This window comes from Felis catus, chromosome A1 (genome assembly GCF_018350175.1).
Source record: "Felis catus isolate Fca126 chromosome A1, F.catus_Fca126_mat1.0, whole genome shotgun sequence".
Classification (NCBI taxonomy): Eukaryota; Metazoa; Chordata; class Mammalia; order Carnivora; family Felidae; genus Felis; species Felis catus.
Genome location: NC_058368.1, coordinates 97,317,641 through 97,340,607, shown reverse-complemented (window position 1 = coordinate 97,340,607; position 22,967 = coordinate 97,317,641). Strand labels below are relative to the sequence as shown.

At 35.3% G+C, this 22,967-nt stretch overlaps 1 protein-coding gene across 7 annotated transcripts in view; it reads left to right on the top strand.

The window, feature by feature from the left end:
* Positions 1–22,967, top strand: part of DTWD2 (DTW domain containing 2) — a 462,321-nt gene that overhangs the window by 23,793 nt on the left and 415,561 nt on the right. For all 7 annotated transcript variants that reach the window (XM_023254474.2, XM_023254475.2, XR_006598135.1 and 4 more), the window contains exons 2-4: positions 35–125; positions 7,057–7,151; positions 9,371–9,563. In XM_023254474.2, the coding sequence (XP_023110242.1) occupies positions 35–125; positions 7,057–7,151; positions 9,371–9,563 (379 nt within the window). The remainder of the gene's footprint in view (positions 1–34; positions 126–7,056; positions 7,152–9,370; positions 9,564–22,967) is intronic.

The following is a 22,967-nucleotide window of genomic DNA, read 5'->3' as shown; positions in this document are numbered from 1 at the left end:
ATTTACAGGTTTCCTTTTTCTTTCTGCCCTTTAGCCGGCCTCAGAAAGTATGTTTGTGTCCATTTCTACCATTGCATCCTCTGCATATCTCTACTCATTTGTACATAATTCAACATCCAGCAGAGGTAAGATTTTATAAAATACATAATTGCAAATAGAATATTAGTACATAAGAGAAAACACACCAATGAATATCCTTATACCTCCCAGCTCTTTAACATTTCTGAAATAAATTGATGATAAATGCTTTGTCTTTGGGAAAAAATAGTTTCTTTTGTATGTTATATCATAGTATAGTGTCATATGCTTTAGAGACAGATAAAAATGGTTATTTCATAAAACAGTATTGTTTCACAAAAAACTGTAATTGAAGAGTATAGAAATTGAGAACCCCAACCATTTTGCATGAAGAAAAAATGAGATTTTTGTGATTGAAGAACTAAGAAACTTGTTGCTTTTTAAATTTTGATCATAGTTTATATTTCTTAATGTTTCTTGATAAGTAGAAATAATGTCAGCATTTTAGTGTTAGAAAATGAATATATAAAGTTTTATTTCTTTAAATGAATAGAACAAATATGTATATATTATAGCATATGTGTTGTATATAAAGACTTTTTAATTAATATTTTCTTATATATGTGAGAATTATGCACATGCTGGTGTTTGTAACTCTTGATTAGCTACAGTAATGAAGAATGGAGGGAAGGATTTGATTGATAACCATAAAAGAGAATCATTATGAAATTAGTTGATGCATGGTACAAAATGGGTTTAGATTGACTGAAGTTAAAATTCTTCTAACATTTGGGAACTCAGGATATCATCTATTGAATTAGGCTTTTGAAGAAGGGATTTTTTTCCCTTAAATTTTTGAAGTATATGCTATTTTAAATCTTTAACAAAGTCTTTAAAGATATCAGTCTTTTTCCTTTTCCAAATGATGAAAACACTTATTCTTTTATTGTAAATTATTAAATATTCCATTTATTGAGCAGCCCTTTTGTCAGTGTTAACAACATGCTTTTGTTAGGATTTGAACAGTTTGGTCACCATAATTATTTATGCTGTAATTATTCATTTTTTTATTTTTATAAAAAGGTTTTATTTTTTATTTTGAGAGAGAGAGAATCCGAGGCAGGCTTTGAGCTATCACTATAGAGCCTGCTGTGGGGCTTGATTTCACGAACTGTGAGATCAGGACCTGATCTGGAATCAAGAGTTGGACACTTCACTGACTGAACAAGGTGCCCCATTTTGCTGCATTTAAACTTGCAACACTCTGCAACTCAAATTTATAACAAAAATGAGTTTATCAGCAGTAATGGTTTTGGATAAAACTTCACTTTTGATAGTGAATGCTTTTTTCATTTTGCAGTGTATGTAGTATCATGTCGTTTCATTATTTTGTGGTTCCGGACATAATATGGCATTTAAAATATAGGTGTTTTCATTGATGTGTGGCAATTTTAATGTTTTCAAAGCCTTCCACATTGGTAAGAAAGAAGTGAAACTGTCATTATTTGAGATTACATTGTACTACAGAAAACCCTAAAGACTCCACCAAAAAATTACAAGAACTAATAAATGAATTCAGTAAAGTTGCATGATACGCTAGTATATAGAAATCTGTTATGTTTCTATACATTAACAATGAAGTATCAGAAAGATAAACAAAGAAATCAATTTCAATTATAATTGTACCAAAAAGAATAGAATACCTAGCAACAAATTTAACCAAGGAGGTGAAAGACCTTTAGCATGAAAACTATTAAGATGTTGGTGAATGAAATTGATGAGGACACAAACAAATGAAAGGTATATCATGCTCATGGATTGGAAGAATTAACATTTTTAAAATGTCTGTAATGCCCATAGCATTCTACTGATTCAGCGCAATACCTTTTAAAATACCAGTAGGGGTACCTGGGTGGCTCAGTTGGTTAAGTGTCTGACTCTTGATTTTGGTTCAGCTTATGATCTCACAGTGGTGAGATTGAGCCTTGCATCAGGCTCTGTGCTGGGTGTGGAGGCTGTTTAAGATTCTCTCTCTCCCTCTCCCTCTGCCCCTCCCCTGCTCTTGTTCACATTCTCTCTCTCTCTCTAAAGTAAAGTAAAGTAAAGTAAAGTAAAGTAAAGTAAAGTAAAGTAAAGTAAAGTAAAGTAAAGTAAAATAAATAAAATAAAATACCAATAGCATTTTCACAGAACCAGAGCAAATAATCCTAACATTTGCATATCACCACAAACTGCCCCAAATAGCTAAAGCAATTTTGAGATAGAAGAACAAAGGTGGAGGTATTACAATCCCACATTTTAAGATATACTCCGAAGCTATAGAAATCAAAATAGTGTGGTACTAGCACAAAAAGAGACACATATATCAATAGAACAGGAAAGAGAGCCCAGAAGGAAACCCACACTTCCATGGTCAGTTAATCTACAAACAAATGAGGCAAGAATATGCAATGGGGAAAAGATAGTTTCTTCTACAAATGGTGTTAGAAAAACTGGACAGCTACATTCAAAACAGTGAAATTGGACCACTTTCTTATACCATACACAGAAATAAACCCCAAATGGTTTAAAGTCCTAAATGTGAGACCTGAAACCATGAAACTCCAGAAAGAACACATTGACAGTAAAGTCTTGGACGTTGGCCTTAACAGCATTTTTATGGATATGTCTCCTCAAGCAAGGGAAACAAAATAAAAAATACAGTGTAAAAAATGGTGCTGGTAATGCACCAAAATTAAAGGTTTCTGCGCAGTGAAGGAACCAATAAACAAAATGAATATGGGAAGGTGTTTGAAAATGATAAATCTGATAAAGGGTTAATATCCAAAATACATAGAGAATTTATTCAACTCAACATCCAAAAACAAATAATCCAATTAAAAATGGGTATAGAACCTGAATAGACATTTCTCCAAGAAAGAAATACAGATGTCCAACAGATACACAAAAAGATGCTCAACATCACTTATCAGGGAGATGCAGAGCAAAACCACAATGAGATATTACCCTATACACCTGTCAGAATGACTGGTATCAAGAAGACAAGAAATAACATGTTGAGAATATGAAGAAAAAGGATGCCTTGTGCACTTTTGGTGGGAATGTAAATTGGTACATCCAGTATGAAAAGTATGGAGGTTCATCAAAAAATTAAGAATAGAGGGGCATCTGGGTGGCTCAGTCGGTTAAGTGGTTGACTCTTGATCTCAGCTCAAGTCATGATCTCATGGTTTGTGGGATTGAACCCCACATTGGGCTCTATGCTGACAGCACGGAGCCTGCTTGGGATTTTCTCTCTCCCTCTCTCCTTGTCCCTGCCCATCTTGTGTGCACTGTCTCTGTCTCATTCTCAAAAATAAATAAACATTAAAAAAATTAAAATAGAAATACCATGTGACCAATAATTCCATCTGTGAGTATTTACCCACAGAAAATGAAAACACTAATTTGAGTAGATATATGCACCTCTATGTTTATTGGAGCATTATTTACAATAGCCAAGATATGGAGGCAACCTAAGTGTCCATCAGTAGATGAGTGGATAAAGAAGAGGTGGTGTACTACACACACACACACACACACACACACACACACACATGCACACACACACACTTACACACAATGGAATATGATTCACCTGTAAAATAAGGATGAGGTCTTGCCGTTTGTGTGACAACGTGGGTAGACATGGAGAGTATATTATGCTAAGTGTAATAAGTCCGACAGAGAAAGACAAATACCATATGATTTCACTTACACATGGAATCTAAAAAACAAAACAAATGAACAAATAAAGAACACAAACAGACTCATAAATACAGAGAACAAACTGGTGGTTGCCAGAGGAGAGGGTTGTAGGGGGATGGGTGAAATCGGTAAAGGGCATTAAGAGGTACACATTTCCAGTTATAAAGTAAATAATCATGGAAATGAAAATTTCAGCATAGGGAATATAGTTACTAATATTGTAATAATGTGCAGTGATAGATGGTAACTACATCTATTGTGGTGAGCATTGTGTAATGTATAGAGTTGTCAAGTCGCTGTATTGTATACCTGAAACTAATATAACATTGTGTGTCAACTATGCTTCAATAATAAATTAAAATAAGTGAAAGTTCAGAAAAGTAGGTGTTTTCATTGAGTTGTGGCAATTTAAATGCTTTCAAATATTTTATTCATTCCTTTATTCCTTCATTTATTCATTCTTCCTCACCTTTTTTGCTTCCTTCCCTTCTTTCTTTCATGGTTAGTTCATGGTGTAGGTGATCCATCTACAGTTATGTGTGTTTTGTACAGTTCTATGCAAGTACATCCATATTGTTTTCCTTATCATCCAAGGAGCTTTCTAGTTTTAATCTAACTCAATAATACTGGGTTGCCTTGTGCTTAATGTCAGCACACTTTTTTTAAAAAAATAAAAATGTATTCAAAATTAAAAGTGATCAAGACCACTTGGGTAGGCTTTAGGAGGGGGGCTGTGGAAAAAAAAGATTTGGTGGAGCGGATGATATGGAGGTGATATGACGGAGCATTTCAAAGAGTAGATATATGTATGTAGAAAACTACTTAAGGATAAAATAAAACCCTTCAAAATAACAAAAATATTTACAAGGAGGACATGTTCTGTGAGACCACATGACCTTTTGTGAACAGTGTATATGTAACCATAGTGATGTAAGCACTGTTGATTGATTTAACTAAAAATATTAGATGATATGAGAGTAAGGAGTGATGGAAGAAAGGTAAATCCTCATTTATTCTAAGGGGCTGTTGTGACACAGTGCATTAATTAAGAGGAAGGGCTCAGGAGCCAGATTGCTTGAGTTTAAAGCCTTAATAGCTCTGTAAATTGCAACCCTGGGCAAGTTAATTAACCTCTCTGTGCTTTCGTTTCATCATTAGTAAAATGGACATGATAAAAGGTGTACTTCTTTATTGGTTTATTGTGAGTATTACATGAATCAGTCAGTGTATTATTATGTACATTGAAGTCAGCTATTATGATAATAAATGGTAGTTTGTAGATAGTATTTAAATTTGATAAATCAAAAATTAGTAAGACACATTATATAGAAATATGGAGATAACTACCAAAGGAAATAGCTGAAAGAGTTAAAGTGATTGCTTCTGGGAAGTGGTATTGGGGAGTGTATCTGGGAACATTATAGATCTTTTGGCACTATTTAATTTGACATTTATCTGTATGTTGATAGAAGTTCGGAGAGTGGTTTAAGAATGTATCATAGTCTCAGAGGTTGTAAGGAGGGAAGAAGACAGTAGGACACGCTGGAAAATGTCCTAAACCTCTCCTCCCCCCTCCTCCTGTCCCTTTTCTCGTAGGAGCTACTCCACATTAGTTTCAGGCTCCCTCACAGCTCTGGCTTGCTGCATTTTCTTTTTAGTTATAGTCCCAGCAAATTCTGACTCTCCTATTTCGTTTGCCAACTTTTAGGTTGATGAATTTAACTGTCCTCAGCGTCTCTAGATTTACCTTTTTGTATTATTGTAATCAACACTTCAGAGACTTAGGGGCAAAGAGGTTGACACAAAAATGTCCCTGAAGGGTGTATGTGTGTGTGAGTGGTTGATGAATACTGTTACTAGCCATACTTTTTGTTTTTGTTACCAACATATGTAATGTAATTACAAAGTTATTTTTAATTACTTTAGTAAATTCTGTATAACATTACTGTTTTGTGTATTAATATGCTGTGTGTATTGTGCTATCATGGTGAAATAATTTACTTTGAGGATATATGAAGCAGTGTTACATAAATTGATAAAGGTAACAGGGGCTGTATGTAGGTGAACTGGTTAGAGAGGGACTCCATCACTTACTTGATCAGGCTTGGCATTCCTAGTTGGGCTGGTGGAGAAGAGCCAGACAGTGACTGACCACTGTAGACCAAAATAACCAGAGGAAGGAGGCTCAGGCAAAATAGTGAATCAGTTGGGTATACTAGGATAAAGGAGAGGATTCTTTTTTCTTAAATGTTATTTATTATTTTTGAGAAAGAGAGAGAGAGAGAGAGAGAGCGAGCGAGCAAGCTCAATCAGTGGAGGGTTGGAGAGAGAGGGGGACAGAGGGTCCGAAGTGGGTTCTGTCCTGACAGCGGTCAGCCCTGTGTGGGACTCGAACTTGTGAACTGTGAGATCATGACCTGACCCATTGTCAGATGCTCAAATGACTGAGCCACCCACATGCCCTAAAGGATAAGATTCTTGGGACAAAAAGGTGGTTTTTAGTGCTAGAAGCTAGGACATTGGAAAAAAAATCACGGATGATAGTTAATGGAGTTTATAGGAATGGTCACCATATTTCCCCACTCTAAAGTTTTTATATTTTTCCTCTTTCTATACCCTTTATTATTTGGAAGTAGGCCACAAATCCAGTCTGCATTCAGGTGGGTAGGAGAGATTAAGCAAGCTCCACCTGCTGTATTATGGAGTACTTATGTTTATTACTTGGAATTCTTCTGTAAGGAAGATTTGTCTCTCCTATTTATTTATTTTGCATTTTGGGTCATAATCCAAATAGTTTGCTACTTACTTTGTTACTCACATTGTTCCATTTTGGTCATTGAGAGCTCTTTAAATTAAGATTGGTTTCTGTGTCCCTTTGATATGACCCATTATTTTTTTTTTTTCAGCACTTTTTTTCTGGATATAAAGATTTAGGCAGTTATCTTCAAGTTGACGTACTATAAAATATAATTACTACTGAAATGTAGAATAAATTATTCAATTTAGTTAAACACAAATTTCGTTTTTCATAATCTTAACCAATAGTTAGCTTAATGTTATCTTATTTGATTAGTAAACCTCGAAACACACTCAAGTAGAGGAAAATGTGCACTTGTATTCTATTAATACTGATAACTCAGAGAAACTAGCTCTTTTTATTCAGCTGTGGTCTGTAATACAAGTCTTGTGAAAGTTATCTATCACGTAATGAATCAGATGTTCATCATGAAAGTTTTAAAAGTGTGTTTGTCTACATGCAAATCTATGTTTTGATTAATTTTTTAATTAAAGGAAAACAAAGTGTTGCGGACAGTTCCCCTTTTAGCAGCATGCCTCCCCCAGGACAAGTGTAAAGTCAAGATTGGTCGTCGCTTCAGTGAAGAAAGGTAAATTACTTTTTAGGGCACTTTAGCATAACTCTTAGCTACACAGAGCTTTAAAAATGATTTCCTTTACCTTATCCTTCAGACCCAGAACATGGTACATTGGCAGAGGTAAAAAAAAAAAAAAAAAAAAAAAAAAAAAAAAAAATATATATATATATATATATATATATATATATATATATATATATATGTAAGACAATCAAAGCAAACAAAAAGACCCTCAAAAAACATGAGCCAGAGTGCAATAGACAAAGGGATTATCTGAATTCCATAGTAATATATGTTGAGCCTTTTAAAGGCATATTTTCCTGTTTATTTCATTTTGGTTAAAACTGCCTTTGGGATGATAGAGTACTTGTATTAGATTTAGTTTTGTTTTTTCTTTTTTTAATTAACAATTATATATGATATACATTTATGTAAATAAACACATATTTATCCATTTTTAGACCATTAAAGCTTTCTAAGGCAGAGCGACTAGTACTATATTTAGTATTCTTGTTACAGCATGTCATGTTTTTTTAAAGGATAGAATGCCTTCTCCTGTCATATTTAAAATATTCTTTTTGATGAAGCCCAGTATTTTTTATAGACAGTAGCCCATTAGTTGATAACTTCACTGACACTTCTATAATGTTCTTGGATCTTATTTCATACTCTATTATATAACCCATTATCAAAAAATATAAATTATATATTATATATTTAAATTTTTCTACAAGTCTTTTTTTAACTTTGAAGCATTTTTTTTTTTTTTTTGCTTTTCTGCCCATTCACAAAGCCTTCACAAATTATTCTGATCCTATCTAACACAGTTAAATCTACTTTCATACAAAATTTAACTTTTGAAAATATGAAGATTTCAAAAGAGTAAGTAAGACTCATACTGGCTCCAGGCTCAGGGAAGTGACCAGACTTTTTCCTTCCTTTATTGTTTTGGGTTCCTTTATTATTTGGCTTCATATTATGAAAATAACATCATGTTAGAGTTTTATAAAATTGTGTTTTCCCTTCTCTGAAACTATTGTTTAAGAACACTTTCTCATATAATATTTTCTTATGCAAGCTTTTCATTGCCTTGCCCTCAGAGGTGAGATTTGCTCTGGGCTTAGTGCTGCTGTTGGGAATTTTGCCATTTGGCTGGGAATGGAAGTGAAAACCAGAACTCTTCACATGGGGGAGTGTCCACATCATTTCCATTGTGACACTTCTTTCATATAGAGACTCTTTATAATGAATGATAGTTTGTTTCTCTATAATTCTTGGGTGAATATAGATCTATCCCAACTTGATCCAACTGCAGCTTGGATCTAATTAATCGCAAAAGTGGTGAGCATTTATAGTGGTAGAAATAGCAACTATTTGGGTCATCCTTGACATTTGGCCGTCTGACCTGTCCACAAATTTGTTTCTGGATGAGAAACTTGACCCTTTTTCAGATAGCTCATCCCATTTTGAACCATATTAAGTGCGTGATGTAGTGCTTATTCAGGAAATTATTATTTGCTGATGGCTCTTAAATGAAAGCCAATTAAGATTATTGATTTAATATTAATCTGGCAATGGAGTGATTAATTTAAGCTTTTGTTAGAGTACATGATGTAACCATGAGGAATCGTTCAGAGACCTACTGCTTTTGGTGTCCTTTGTAAATGGAATTTAAAAATGCTGGTCTTCAGTTTTTGGCCTCTAGTATATTGGAAAACAGGTGGGTTTTATGTATCAACCCCCAGTGACTTTCTAAATTCATTTGGTATTTATTGAAATTGTTCTGTAGCTTACCCCTAGAACTTTGTGTGGAGATAGCATATCTAGAGATAAGGTCATTTTGACCTTTATGCCTGTTACTTCTTTTTCTTGCTTTATTGCAGTAACTGGAAGCTTTAGTACAATATGTATTAGGAGTGGTGAAAGCCAGCGTTTTTACCTTGATCCCAGTCTCAGGGGACGTTGTTAAATATGATGTTGGCTGTACATTTTTGTGGATGCCATTTATCAGTTTGAAGAAGATGCCATTAATTATCTTTAATTGACTCTTTAACTTGTTTCCTTCCCTTCGAGGGTGTTTTGTTACTTCCAGACAGTGGCTGTCTCTTTCCTTATTACATCTCCAGTACCAAAATGCTTTGGTGTATATTTTTGAAGGAAGCACACTAAGAATAATAAAACTTCTTTCCCTTCACAAACTACTAATGATTTTTTTTTTTTTTAATTTTTAGAGATCCTGAACTTTCAACTGTTTGTCGGAAGTCTGATACATTAATATTATATCCAGGGGCTGAAGCTGCTAATTTGGAAGAATTTATATTAGATTCTCCTATTTATCCTTCCACAATCATCATCATTGATGGTACATGGAGCCAGGCTAAGGACATTTTCTATAAGAATTCTTTGTTCCGCCTGCCCAAACAGGTAACCTAGTATTTTAACATAGAACAAATGCAATTGTGTAATTTTGTATGTTGTATATGCTTTCTGTGAGGGATCACACTTACATTTTTATATACGTATTTGATAGTATTTATGTGCGTGAATGCATGTACACAGATATGTATATGCTTGTGTGTGTTTGATATATATATATGTGGAAAATTTGAAATTTGTTCATCTTTCTCAATTCTTACCACCAAACTTCACCATAGTTAAGGTATTTGACTATATTAAGAGTATCTCAGACATTTAATTAGTGAAGTGTAAGGACTAATTATTTCTATGTGAATTAATGTTTTTGTTAAGTGTTATGTTTAAATACTTCTATTTGGTAACTAAATACCCTCTTCTTGTTAGGAATGACTGAATTTTCATTTATTATTTTAATTAGTTTATCCCTCAATTTGTTGATGATGATACATATCTTGTATTGAGCCATTCTTTTGTTCTTGGAATGAAGTCCACTTGATCATATATATTATCCTTTTGATAGATGGCCAAATCTTATATTTTATTAAATGCCATTTGGACTGCCTGGGTGGCTCAGTCAGTTAAGTGTGTGACTTCCGCTCAGGTCATGATCTGGCAGTTCTTGAGCTCGAGCCCTGCATCCGGCTCTGTACTGACAGCTTAGAGCCTGGAGCCTGCAGCCTGCTTCAGATTCTGTGTCTCCCTCTCTCTTTGCCCCTCCCCTGATGGTGCTCTGTCTCTCCCTCTCTCTAAAAAATAAACATTAAAAAAAGTAAAAAAAATTATATATATGGCATTGAATTATAATTTGTATATTTTTTGTACTTTTATTACCAGATTTGGTTATGAAGATGATCTTAACTTTACCAAATGAATAGGAGAGATTTTAATATTTTTCCATGGCCTAGAATAGTTTGAATAATATTGGAATGCCTTGCTTCTTAAAAATTAGATGGAACTTATAGGTGAAACCCCCTGGTCCTGGTCTTTTTAAACATAATAACTTTTGGGGTGCCTCGGTGGCGCAGTCGGTTAAGCGTCCGACTTCAGCCAGGTCACGATCTCGTGGTCCGTGAGTTCAAGCCCCGCGTCAGGCTCTGGGCTGATGGCTCGGAGCCTGGAGCCTGTTTCCGATTCTGTGTCTCCCTCTCTCTCTGCCCCTCCCCCGTTCATGCTCTGTCTCTCTCTGTCCCAAAAAGAAATAAACGTTGAAAAAAAAAATTTAAACATAATAACTTTTAAACTCTTCTTTCAAACTCTTATGGAAATTATTCAAACTTTCTTCTTCTATTTGGTTCACTTTTTAAATAACTTTTATCTTTTTTGGGGGAATTATTTATTTTTCACCTGAGTTAACAAATTGCCTGATATATACCTGAATGTTTTCTTAAATAACTTATTTTAATTTATTCTGAATATGTCCTTTCTCCTTTCTAATCATATACTCTCACTTTTTCTCCCCATGAGCATGTTCAAAAGATGTTTCTACCTTTTTATTTAGCTTTTAAAAGTATTAGCCTTTAGACTATTTTGATGGCTGTTATACTTCATTCTTATTTCCTTCATTTGTACTTTTATCTTGATCACTTTCTTTCATCTTTTCCAGCTTGTTCTGTTTTTGTAAGGTTTTACTGTGTACCATGTTCCTTTACTAAGGTGAGTCCCTTCTTTAATAATAAAGGGAGAGAAGGCTGCCATATTTCTTCTTAGTGTAACATTCATTGTATCCTATAGTTTGGGGTTGATGTATGTTTGTATTTATAGCATTGATATAATTTGTAATTTGTGTTGATTTCTTTCTATCCATGGATTATCAATGACTTCTTAATTCTCATGCATTAACAACACTTTTGTCCCTATTTTATTTTTATTTCTTATTTTGTTAGATTGTGATAAAAGAAGGTTGCCTGCAATATTTTGAATATGTTTATGATTTCTATGTGGGTTAGTACATGGCAATTTTTTGTATCTTTTCTGTGATGATAAAAAATTCACATTTTCAAATGATGAAAATATTTCCCTTTTTAAGGTTTGTTATTTGCATTTTTCTTTATACTTTTGTTTTTGTCATCTATGGGTGTTTGATACTGAACAAGGTGTATGAGAAGCTTCCGTTCAGTCTTTTAAATGAAGTTATCTCTACCTTTCCTGTAGTTTTGTGTATTTATCTGCTCTGTTGTATATATAACAAGACATGCACTTAGTGAAAAATAATATAGATTTTAATAGATTTTTTTATTCTAAGATAATAATAATAGATGCTGACAATCTAATCTCAAATTCTTTGTAGTTTTCATTCCCTTTGGTTAAAATGCAGGTACGGTTTTTAAATGAGACTCAACTATGCAAAAATAGTTCAAAAAAATAGCTAATGTGTTGAGTGCTTTGAATGGGCCAGTCCCAATTCCAGGTGTTTTCCATGTATTAACTTGTTTAAATCTTCCTCAAAGGATTGTTACTGTCTTAGGTAACATGTAAGGAAACTGAGGTGCAGATGTCTTAAATAGTTTGTATTAGATCACATAACTGTTTCACAGCAGAGCAATTTCAACCCATCTAGTTTCGAGCCAAAGACTGTGGTCTTATCCAAAGTGGCATGATGCTTCTAAAAGGGAAGCTTCCATCGAGGATACTTACCTAGGATAGCTTCTGTAGGTTTATCTGGTTTCTTAAGTGTTCTGTGTTCCACAAGAACCAACTCCTAAAGGCATAGTTGCTGTTAGGTTGTGTCACATTTTAGCAAAATTTGTGTTCATATTACAATTAGATATTGCCCAATATACAAGGAAAGTTTAATGAAAGTCTTGTATCTGTAAAATGTCTTCGTGAAAATATTTGAATTGTTTTTCCTCTTCTGCATGCTTATGCTATGTCTGTGTCTCTCATCTTTCATTTTGTGGTAGCTACGTGAATGCCATAGAAATAAACTACAAAGTCACCGTAAAAAGATTAAAAGATATTTTAAAATTTATTATTTACCAAACCTGTTTTCTTCTTTAAATTGAGTAGCGGATAAGGAAATAGGTAAATTAAATAGTTTCCTCAGTCTGACTGTGCTGTATGTTTTTTATCACTTTTTCCTTTTCATGTTTTCCCAAACCAGAAGCAAATATAGGTGGATATTTGTTTACCCTTGAAAAGGATATATTACAACCATCTGATAAAATAAAATGCTTAAAGGAAACATTAAATAGATTTGAGTACACGGGGGAGAATACCACCTTAAACTAAAGTGAAAGGCAGATGGTTTTCTGGAAAACTGTGAATCCAATAAAAGCTTCATAAGCTTAGATTTCTTACAAATGAATAAGGTGAAGGTGAAAATCTTAAAAAAAAAAAAAAGGCCATACATATGAAAACAAAGTTCACAAAAGAGAAAATAAATGTATTTATAAAAATCATAATTTAACCTTTATGTTGAAAGAGGTTCAGACGTCCAGAAAACATCCTGTATTATCCAGGAATAATACAGACATCCCTCAAATGCCCTTAAGTTTTAACATTATGCATTATTTGCCTTATCAGTCTCTCTCTGTGTATTTTATACTTTTCTGAGCCCTTTGAGAGTAAGGAATAGATATCTAAATTTACTTTTTGAAATTGAAATGTTGCTAGTTCTAGCAAGAATGTCTTTTCCTAAATATTTTTTTTTTTGGCCCGAAATAAAAAAAAATAGTAATTTAAAGCCCAACACAATTTACAAAAATGTGTATATTTTGAGATAGTTTCATCTTAATAGACATGGGAAATGTGGGTCATCTTAGGAATAATAATACGTATGGCTTTTTAGAGTGTCATACAATACCCAGCCCAAACATGAGTGTGGGTTGGTTTGACAAAATATGTTTCTGGAAGTTGTTGCAAAAACCAGTGAAATATGTACATTTACTCTTTCTGAAAAAAAAAAAAAAGATTTTTATCTGCATACATACACATACATATACACAGATGGATAGGTAAGTTGAGATGAAAAAGGGATTGATTTAAAAAAAAAATTTTTTTAACGTTTATTCATTTCTGAGAGGCAGAGAGCGACAGAGCATGAGCAGGGAAGGGGCAGAGAGAGGGAGACATAAAATCTGAAACAGGCTCCAGGCTCTGAGCTGTCAGCTGTCAGCACAGAGCCCGACATGGGGCTTGAACTCACAGACTGTGAGATCATGATCTGAGCTGAAGTTGGATGCTCAACCGACTAAACCACCCAGGTGTCCCAATGGGATTGATTTTTTAAAATGGAAATATCTTTAGACATCTATAAAGTGATACTGATAATTATAGTGGTTTGGTAATAAGTTCTGAACTACCTTCTGTAACACTAAATTGCTTTTTTTAAATATATTTTCCCATTCTTGAAAAATTTCCCATTCATATGTAATGATTTTTATTTAATTAGTAACTGTTCCCCAGCTTTTCTGGAAAACAATTTTATTACACAATAGACTTTCCCAGTGGCCCTGCTTTAATAAGTGAATACACTTAAGCTATAGGTAACATGCATCATTCATGAGTAATTAATGACAGAAGTCCATCTCTAACTCAAACAAAAAAGCAAAGTATACAGGTCATGTAATGGGGAAGTTCAGAATGGGTAGTTGCAGCTTCATACTTGCCTAGATCTGGTTCTCAAGCAGCTCTCTGTTTTGGAGGTTTGTTTCCTTTTGTGTTAGCTTGAATTATCTCTTACACAGAATGGACTTCCTCCCTGCTGCTGAAAGACGTCTGTGGAAAGCAGCAGATTGGTCTCCCCTTGGCTTTATTTATCTTAACAGAGAGGTGATTTCTCTTCCCCAGAGCAGAATCCCCCTACTGTTGATGTAGGGGTGAATGGTGGTACCACTGTTGACAGCAGGACCACATGAATCTGGAAATTTCTTCAAGGACTTGGGATGTTGTTATCAGGACTATTTAAAGGCATGGATGGGCAGACAAAAAATTTATAGATAACCAGACTATTATACATCAGTTGTTTACTTATGAAAGTATGTTTGTTTATAGATATTTCTTGATTCATTCAAAATTAGTACTGTATAGAAATATTTTCATAATTCTTTCTTGTGGTCTTGTTCGGCAAGGGAAAAACAAAAATGTAAAATATGACATGAAACTTTAGTTCTTGCCTAGGTTTCCCAATCTATAAATAACATAAGTTGATTAGATTTTATTTCTAAATGTAATTTGTCAATTTTTTTTTTTTTTTTTTTTTTTTTTTTTTACCACACCATCAGTACACTTATTTCCACTTACCTGCTTTTTGGATAAATTTGTGTTCACAGTTACTCTTAGTTTAGCTGATCCATTCAGTTTCTGTAGTAGTATAAAAATTTTGTTATAAGTGCATAAGAAAAAATGGCAGAAAGAAAAAAAATAGAATTAAAGTCCAAAGTATTGCTTTCTTTACATAAAAAATACACAGTTTTTTCCCCCCAAATAAAATAACCATATGTAAACTTCATAGTTACCTATTTGAGGACTGAAAGAATTGTAATATTCTGCCATTAAATTAGTCTCTTAATTTTAATCTGTGTTTCTAATATATCCAGACCATTTGGCAGTGAATCTCTTCCCTCGGAGGAATTTTACACAGGAGATTCTTGACATTGGCTATGAATAAATCCAAGGTGAAGATGGAAATGTTTGTGGAGGCTCCCAGCCTTTTTCATAAACTTATTTCCAGTGACTTATTTGCATATTCTTGCTCTCCAGCCTTAAAACTTCACTAGCGCTGAATTTCTCATTTGATAAGCAGAGCACTGTTGGGACCACTCAGGGACTAAAACATTTTCATGAAAACTGTTTCTTGTGTCTACATGGACCTATTATAAACTGGTTTATGTTATATGTCTAATCTGTTGCCAAATTCAGAGTCATCATTATCCTGTTATTTTTTTACTGAGATATAATTGATAATGTAATATTATATTAGTTTCAGCTGTACAACATAATGCTTTGATATTTGTATTGATTGTAAAATGATCTAAGTCTAGTTAGTATCTGTCAACATAGTTACAAAATTTTTTTTCTTGTGATGAGAACTTTTAAGATGTATTCTCTTAGCAACTTTCAAATGTACAATACAGTATTATTAAGTGTAGCTGCCATCACCGTGACTTACTTATTTTATAACTGGAAGCTTGTACCTTTTGATCCCACTCGCCCATTTCATCTCCCCTCCATCCTTCACCTCTGGCAACCCCAGATCTCTTCTCTGTGTCTGGAGCTCATTTTTTAAAATGAATTTATTTTAGATTCCACATATAAGTGAGGTTATTGTCTTTATTTGCCTGACTTATTTCACTTAGCCTCATGCCCTCAAGGTCCATCCGTGTTGTTTCAAAGGATGAGATTTTCTTAAAAAAAAAAAAAAAATTTTTTTTTTTAATGTTTATTTTTGAGAGAGGAAGACAGAGTGTGAGCCGGGGAGGGATAGAGAGAGAGAGGGAGACACAGAATGCAAAGCAGGCTCCACGCTGTCAAGCACAGAGCCTTAGAAGGAGCTTGAACGCACCAAACCACAAGATCATGATCTAGCTGAAGTTGGACACTTAATGACTGATCTCCCAGGTGCTCCAAGATTTCTTTTTTTTAATGGCTGAATGATATCCATTATGTGCGTGTATGTGTGTGCGTGTGTGTGTGTGTGTGTGTATATATATGTATATGTATATATATGTGTATATATGTATACGTGTATGTGTGTATATATATATGTGCATGTATATGTACATACCGTATTTTCCTTATGGATTTATTCATCTATAGACACTGAAGTTGTTTCCCTATCATGGTTATTGTAAATAATGCTGCAGGGAACATGGGCTTGCAGATACCTTTTAAAATTTTTGGGTCTTTGTTTTCTTCAGATTATCTTAAAATTTTTTTTTTAAGTTTATTTGTTTATTTTGAGAGAGACAGAGACAGTACGAGTGAGAGAGGGGCTGAGAGAGATGGAGAGACAGAAGCCTAAGCAGGCTCCACACTGTCAGCACAGAGTCTGACACGGGGCTTGAACTCATGAAACCCTGAGATCATGACGTGAGCTGAAACCAAGAATCTGGCGCTTAACTAACTGAGCCACCCAGGGACCCCTTCAGGTTATCTTTTTAATTTTATCCAAAATTTCAGTTTTCTTTTTTTTTTTTTTTTTTTTTTTAGTTTTCTTTACTTCTGTCACCAGCACCAGCATTGGGAGTAGGCTTACTTTTTAATACCCTTTTCCTTTTCAAAAGAAACAGGCTTCTTTTTTTTTTTTTTTTTTAATTTCACAGAGTAATGTGTAAAAGATTCGCAAAAACTAGGGCACATGACAGCCTCCTTGAGACCTAGATTCTGAATAGCCTGTTTTACTTACTGTTTGTTAAGTGACTTTTGTACCGTATCTTCTAATAAATGTGCTTTAAATTAGTGCCATAGCACAGTAAGTATTTCATGTCATGAAACTTCAGTATCCTTGGGGCATAGTAAGAAGAGTTGAATGTTAAATGCAGAATGCCAGAGGTTTATTATGTCAGTGATTAATTTTTTTGATCTTTGCATATCATTCGTAATTTTGATGACAGACTATATCCATACCTCTGGGTCTCTTCCGGCTCATGTTTTGGGGTGTTTGGGTACACATGGACCCTGAGGCTTGTCTCCAACGTTGTAAATGGCATTATATTTACATACAGAACTTGAGTTAACATGCTTCTATTGGTTGTGCGATTCCAGGTAGTGGAATGTGAATTCCCAGGAACTGTGATCTTGCTATATGTAAAAGGGTAATTTAAAGAAAATTATCAGAGGGGCTCCTGGGTAGCTTAGTCTGTTACGTGTCTGACTCTTGATTTCAGCTCAGGTCATGATCTCATTGTTCATGAGTTTGAGCGCTGCATTGGGCTCTGTGCTGACAGCGTGGAGCCTGCTTGGGATTCCCCAGGGTGGCTTAGCTGGTACAGCATGCAACTCTTGATCTTGGGGTCATGAGTTTAAGCCCCATGTTGAGCCTAGAGCTTACTTAAAAAAAGAAAACAAATTAAAAAAAAAAGAAATCTTTGCATGAAATTCCTTGCCTCCCTGCTTCTGTCTGTTCGTCATTAAGTTCTTAACTGTGAACTTACTTGTCTTCCTGGGAGAAATTCTCAAATCCCTTGGCAGCTAATAATGTAAATTTGGAACCGGAAGGAATCTTAAAGATTTGTAAATCTTTAAGTGTTTCACAAAGGAGGAAGCTACAAGCCAGTCAAACAATGAGTCCTTGGAAGTTGCGGCCAGTTATGGGGAAGAACCAGGCGTGTGATCTGCTTCTCCTGCACTGTAACTCAGTATATATCAGGCTAGCCCTAGAATATGCTAATTAAGAAAAATTTGGATTGCATTTCTTTTAAAATTGACCTAAATTTATGATTTTGTGTCACAGATCATTTGGTCTGACTTGGTGCCTAACTAAATTGAAGACCTTGCAGTTCTCAGGTAAACTAAGTCAGGTAGACGTGTACAGCAGCAGATGGTGCAAGGTGTGCTCCTCCTTCCTTGTCACAGTGCGCTTCATGGGCCAGCAACACGGGCGTCAGTGGGGATTTGTGGGAAATGCAGAATAGAAGCTCCCACTTGCGCATGACTCAGAATCCTCATTTTAATAAGCTACCCAGATAATTCTGGTGCATGTTAAAGTGTGAGAAGCGCTGCTGTACTAGGTATTTTTCCACCGAGATAATTCACAGCCTTTAAACTTAGCCCTTCGCAGTGTACAATCCAGTGGATTTTAGTACACATTCAGAGTTGTACGCCTGTCACCACTGTCATACTCCACAGTGTTTTCATGTTCTGGGGTTCCTTCCCCCGACAAGTTCTGTATCCCTTAGCAGTCACTTTCCCATTTCCCCTGTTCCCCAATGCAGGCAACTCACTGCTCTATTTGTTGTCTCTGTAGATTTTTAAAATTTTTTTATTAAAAATTTTTTTTAAATTTTATTTTAAATTTTTTAAAATTTACATCCAAATTAGTTAGCATATAGTGCAACAATGATTTCAGGAGTAGATTCCTTAGTGCCCCTTACCCATTTAGCCCATCCCCCCTCCCAGAGCCCCTCTCATAACCCTCAGTTTGTTCTCCATATTTATGAGTCTCTTCTGTTTCGTCCCCCTCCCTGTTTTTATATTATTTTTGTTTCCCTTCGCTTATGTTCATCTGTTTTGTCTCTTAAAGTCCTCATCTGAGTGAAGTCGTATGATGTTTGTCTTTCTCTGACTAATTTCACTTAGCATCATACCCTCCGGTTCGGGTCCATCCATGTGGTTGCAAATGGCAAGATTTCATTCTTTTTGATTGCTGAGTAATACTTCATTGTATATATATATACCACATCTTTTTTATCCATTCACCCATTGATGGACATTTGGGCTCTTTCCATACTTTGGCTATTGTTGATAGTGCTGCTATAAACATGGGGGTGCATGTGTCCCTTCGCAACAGCACACCTGTATCCCCTGGATAAATGCCTAGCAGTGCAGTTGCTGGGTCGTAGGGTAGTTCTGTTTTTAGTTTTTTGAGGAACCTCCATACTGTTTTCCAGAGTGGCTGCACCCAGCTTGCATTCCCGTGCAAACAGTCTTAATGTCCCTAGGAGCAGTATCTTAAAACTTGGTGTATGGCTTTGGGGATTAAGAAAAATTGAAGCACGGTTATTACCATTCTTCATAAAATGTTATTACATTGAAGATAGTTTCGTTGATAATTTGGACATTTGAGTACGTAAGATACAGTATGTGGTATAGGATGGAAGTCATTAGAAGAAGCAAATGCCCTTAAAAATGTGTATCTAACTTAGAAAACTTCTTATTTGAAATGAATATATGATGAGAATCCATTGAAGAATATACTAAGTCTCACTTTATTTTGCATTAATGGAAAAACATCATTGCCTGGGTTTACCTGAAAACTAAAAATAACAGGTTATATGAAATCTTAAATATTTATAGTTGTAAACACAATAGATACATTTTCCTTATGAATTCTTACATTGACAATGAGAATTTTTATTGTAAAATCATTTATCAGGAATGGGAAAAACAGTCATTCAGTAATAACAGAAATTGGAATTTTTATTCCCCAGGAGTTTCTTGTTGATCTTTTAGAAATACATACAAAGCAATGGGTGCTTGGGTGGCTCAGTTGGTTTAGCATCTGACTCTTGATTTTGACTCAGGTCTTGTCAGGGTTGTGGGATTGAGCCCTGCATTGGGCTCCTTGCTGACAGTGTGGAGCCTACTTAGCATTCTCTCTCTCTTGTACTCTCTCTCTCTTTCTCTGCCTCCCTCCCCCCCCCCCCCTTTACTCCTGTCTCTACTTCCCAACTCTAAAAATAAAACATGTAAAAACATTAGAAATATGTATAGCAAGACAACTTTCTGTGAAGATTTGTTATGGTATCTTTTGTAGATACCAAAAGGAAGAGCATGCTGTGGAAGTTCACTTTCCATCTCCCTGTCCTTGATTTTCCTTTTCACATTCTCTTTTTGCACTCTGTCAGAGTACAGTAGGTACATAATCTGCAACGGTAGTTTTTTGAATTGTCCTGTATCATTTGCATTAACCTGCCTTCAGCATAGTGCATTGGTCTATTCTGGTACATTTTACTTGTCCTTAGCAGCTCAATAAACCCATCATCACTACAGGTTCCTTGTTAGGATCCTTGTGGTGAATAGATGCCTCTAAGAATAGTCAGCACATAGTTACCTTTCTTTCCATGAAGCCTCTTAACAATTTCATGTATCATTGCCTTGTATTTATTTTGCGAATGTATAATCCTCTTTCCCCTTTAAATTTTATTTTGTAACTCTCATGCAATGAACTGCCCATGTTTAAAGTGTCCAGTTTGCTAAATTTTGGCATAGTATGCACCTGTGAAATCATCACAGTGAAGGTAATAAACATATATCCATCACCTACCGAATTTTCTCAAGCTTTGTCTTCCTTTATCTCCCTCTGCCCCCATCCCCAGACAGCCAGTGATCTTTCTGCCACTGTCAGTTAGCTTGCATTTCCTAGCAATTTATACAAATATAATTATACATTCATAATCATTTTTTGGTATGACATCTTTCACTTGGCATAAGGATTTCGCCACTCATTCTTGTTGGCATCTACCAGAGCTCCATTCTTTTTTATTATGTGGATACACTACATTTTGTTTATGCAGGCATCTGTTGATGGGCCGTTTTCAGGTTTGGGGCTGTTACAAGTAAAGTGGCTGTGCACATTCATTACAGATCTTTGTATGGATGTATGGTTTTTTTTTTTTGTTGTTGTTGTTGTTCACCTAGTAATGGAATGCTTGGATTCATATGATAGGTGATGTTAAACTTAAAAAAAATTTTTTTGGCAACTTTGGAAAACTGCCAGACTGTTTTCTAAAATGGTTATATCGGGGCGCCTGGGTGGCTCAGTCGGTTAAGCATCTCACTTGAGCTCAGGTCATGATCTCACGGTCTGTGAGTTCGAGCCCCGCATCTGGAGCCTGCTTCAGATTCTGTGTCTCCTTCTCTCTGTGCCTCTCCCCAACTCATGCCCTCTCAAAAGTAAATAAAACTTGGCAGTCTGTATTTATTTCTTAAAAAATTTTTTAATGTTTATTTTTGGGGGGGGGGGGCGCGTGAGTGGGGGAGGGGCAGAGAGCTAGGGAGGCACAGAATCCGAAGCAGGCTCCAGGCTCCAAGCTGTCAGCACAGAGCCTGATGTGAGGCTCGAAGTTACCAGTCATGAGATCATGACCTAAGCTGAAAGTTGGGCCCTTAACCACGTGAGCCACCCAGGCACCCTGACAAAGGCAGTCTTTTAAATTTTAGCCATTATACTAATTGTATAGGGATATCTTCCCTAAATTGGCTAAATTCGCATTTACCTAATTATTGCTGATGCTGAGCGTCTTTTCATGTGCTTGTTTGCCATCTGGCTTCTTTGGTAAAGTGTACTTCAGATCTTCTGCCCATTTTAAAATTAGCTTCTTTGTTTTCTTATTAATGAGTCTGAGAGTTCTTTTTTCTTACCCCATCCCGCTGCAGGTCCTTGAGTCTGACTTTTCTTCTTCTTTTTTTTTTTTTACTTGTTTTTAAATGTTTTTTAAAATTATTTTTGACAAAGAGAGAGACAGAGCATGAGCAGGGGGAGGGGCAGAGAGAGAGATGGAAACACAGAACCTGAAGCAGGCTTCAGGCTCTGAGCTGTCACCACAGAGCCTGCACGGGGCTCAAACTCGTGAACTGTGAGACCATGACCTGAGCCGAAGTTGGACGCTCAACCGACTGAGCTACCCAGGTGCCCCTGAGTCTGGCAGTTCTTTATGTATTCTGGGTACCCGTCCCAGAATATGTAATTTGAAAATATTTCCTCCTAGTCTGTGACAAGTCTTTTCATCCTCTTAGTATAGACTCTTCTTTGGAAGTACAAAATTTCTTAATTTTGATGAAATACAAGTAATACATTTTAAAATACATGTACGTGATTTTAAAGATAAAAAAATCTACCAGATAAGTTAGCTTATGTTACCTTTATGCATGGTGGATGGAAAGAGATAAAGTTTCAGATTGTTTGTGGTTAACAAAACTATGTTACAAGTATATAAATCTTCAGAAATAGAAACGAGAGTTAAAAATTATTTTACCAGGCCAATCACTTATCAAGCAAGGCAACCAATTAAAAAAACAGATTTGTTAGATAAAGGCTAGAGTCACAGGACATGCTAGGATTCTTCGAATCCAGATGACTTGAGAGGCTCTTTTGTTACAAGTAAACATTTGTAAGGATGGTTTTATCATAGAAAATAGAGTAGCATGATTACAGTTGTAACTTAACAGACTTCCTGTGTACTAGACCTGTGTTCTTGTGAATGCTTTCGTTCTGCGTGTTATTGGGACAGACCCTCTGACTCAGAAAGTTCTGCCCCCTGCAGCTATGTGATAAAGAGCCTTAGCATCTCTTCTTATCTTTCTGAGGTTCCTTTCACTAGCAGTTGCTAATTAGGAGGGCTCGTGTTCTCAAAGATAAACCAGAAATTGCAGTAGTTACTGTCCCTTGGAGGAAAGAGCAAGGCTGAGAAACTGAAATATTAATAGTGTGAGATAAAAAAGAAAATTTATTTTAACAAATCAAATAGGGATAACTAATGTTTTATATACATAAATATATAACATACATTCATACACACATATAAACATACACACACACAAGTATATAATGTAGCTATTAATAGAGGATACTTTGTCTTTTGAAGTTTAAGTAAAATTGTCTCATGTTCCGTATGAAATATGCTGCGGAAGTTTTCTGCAAAAATGTTATAATCACCTCTTGCGCTGTATTCCTGTTATATTCTGTGGATGTTGTCTCTTATGAGCCTTGTGTCTATCCAGATGGGGAAGGTTACGCCTTTCCTACTAGTTACC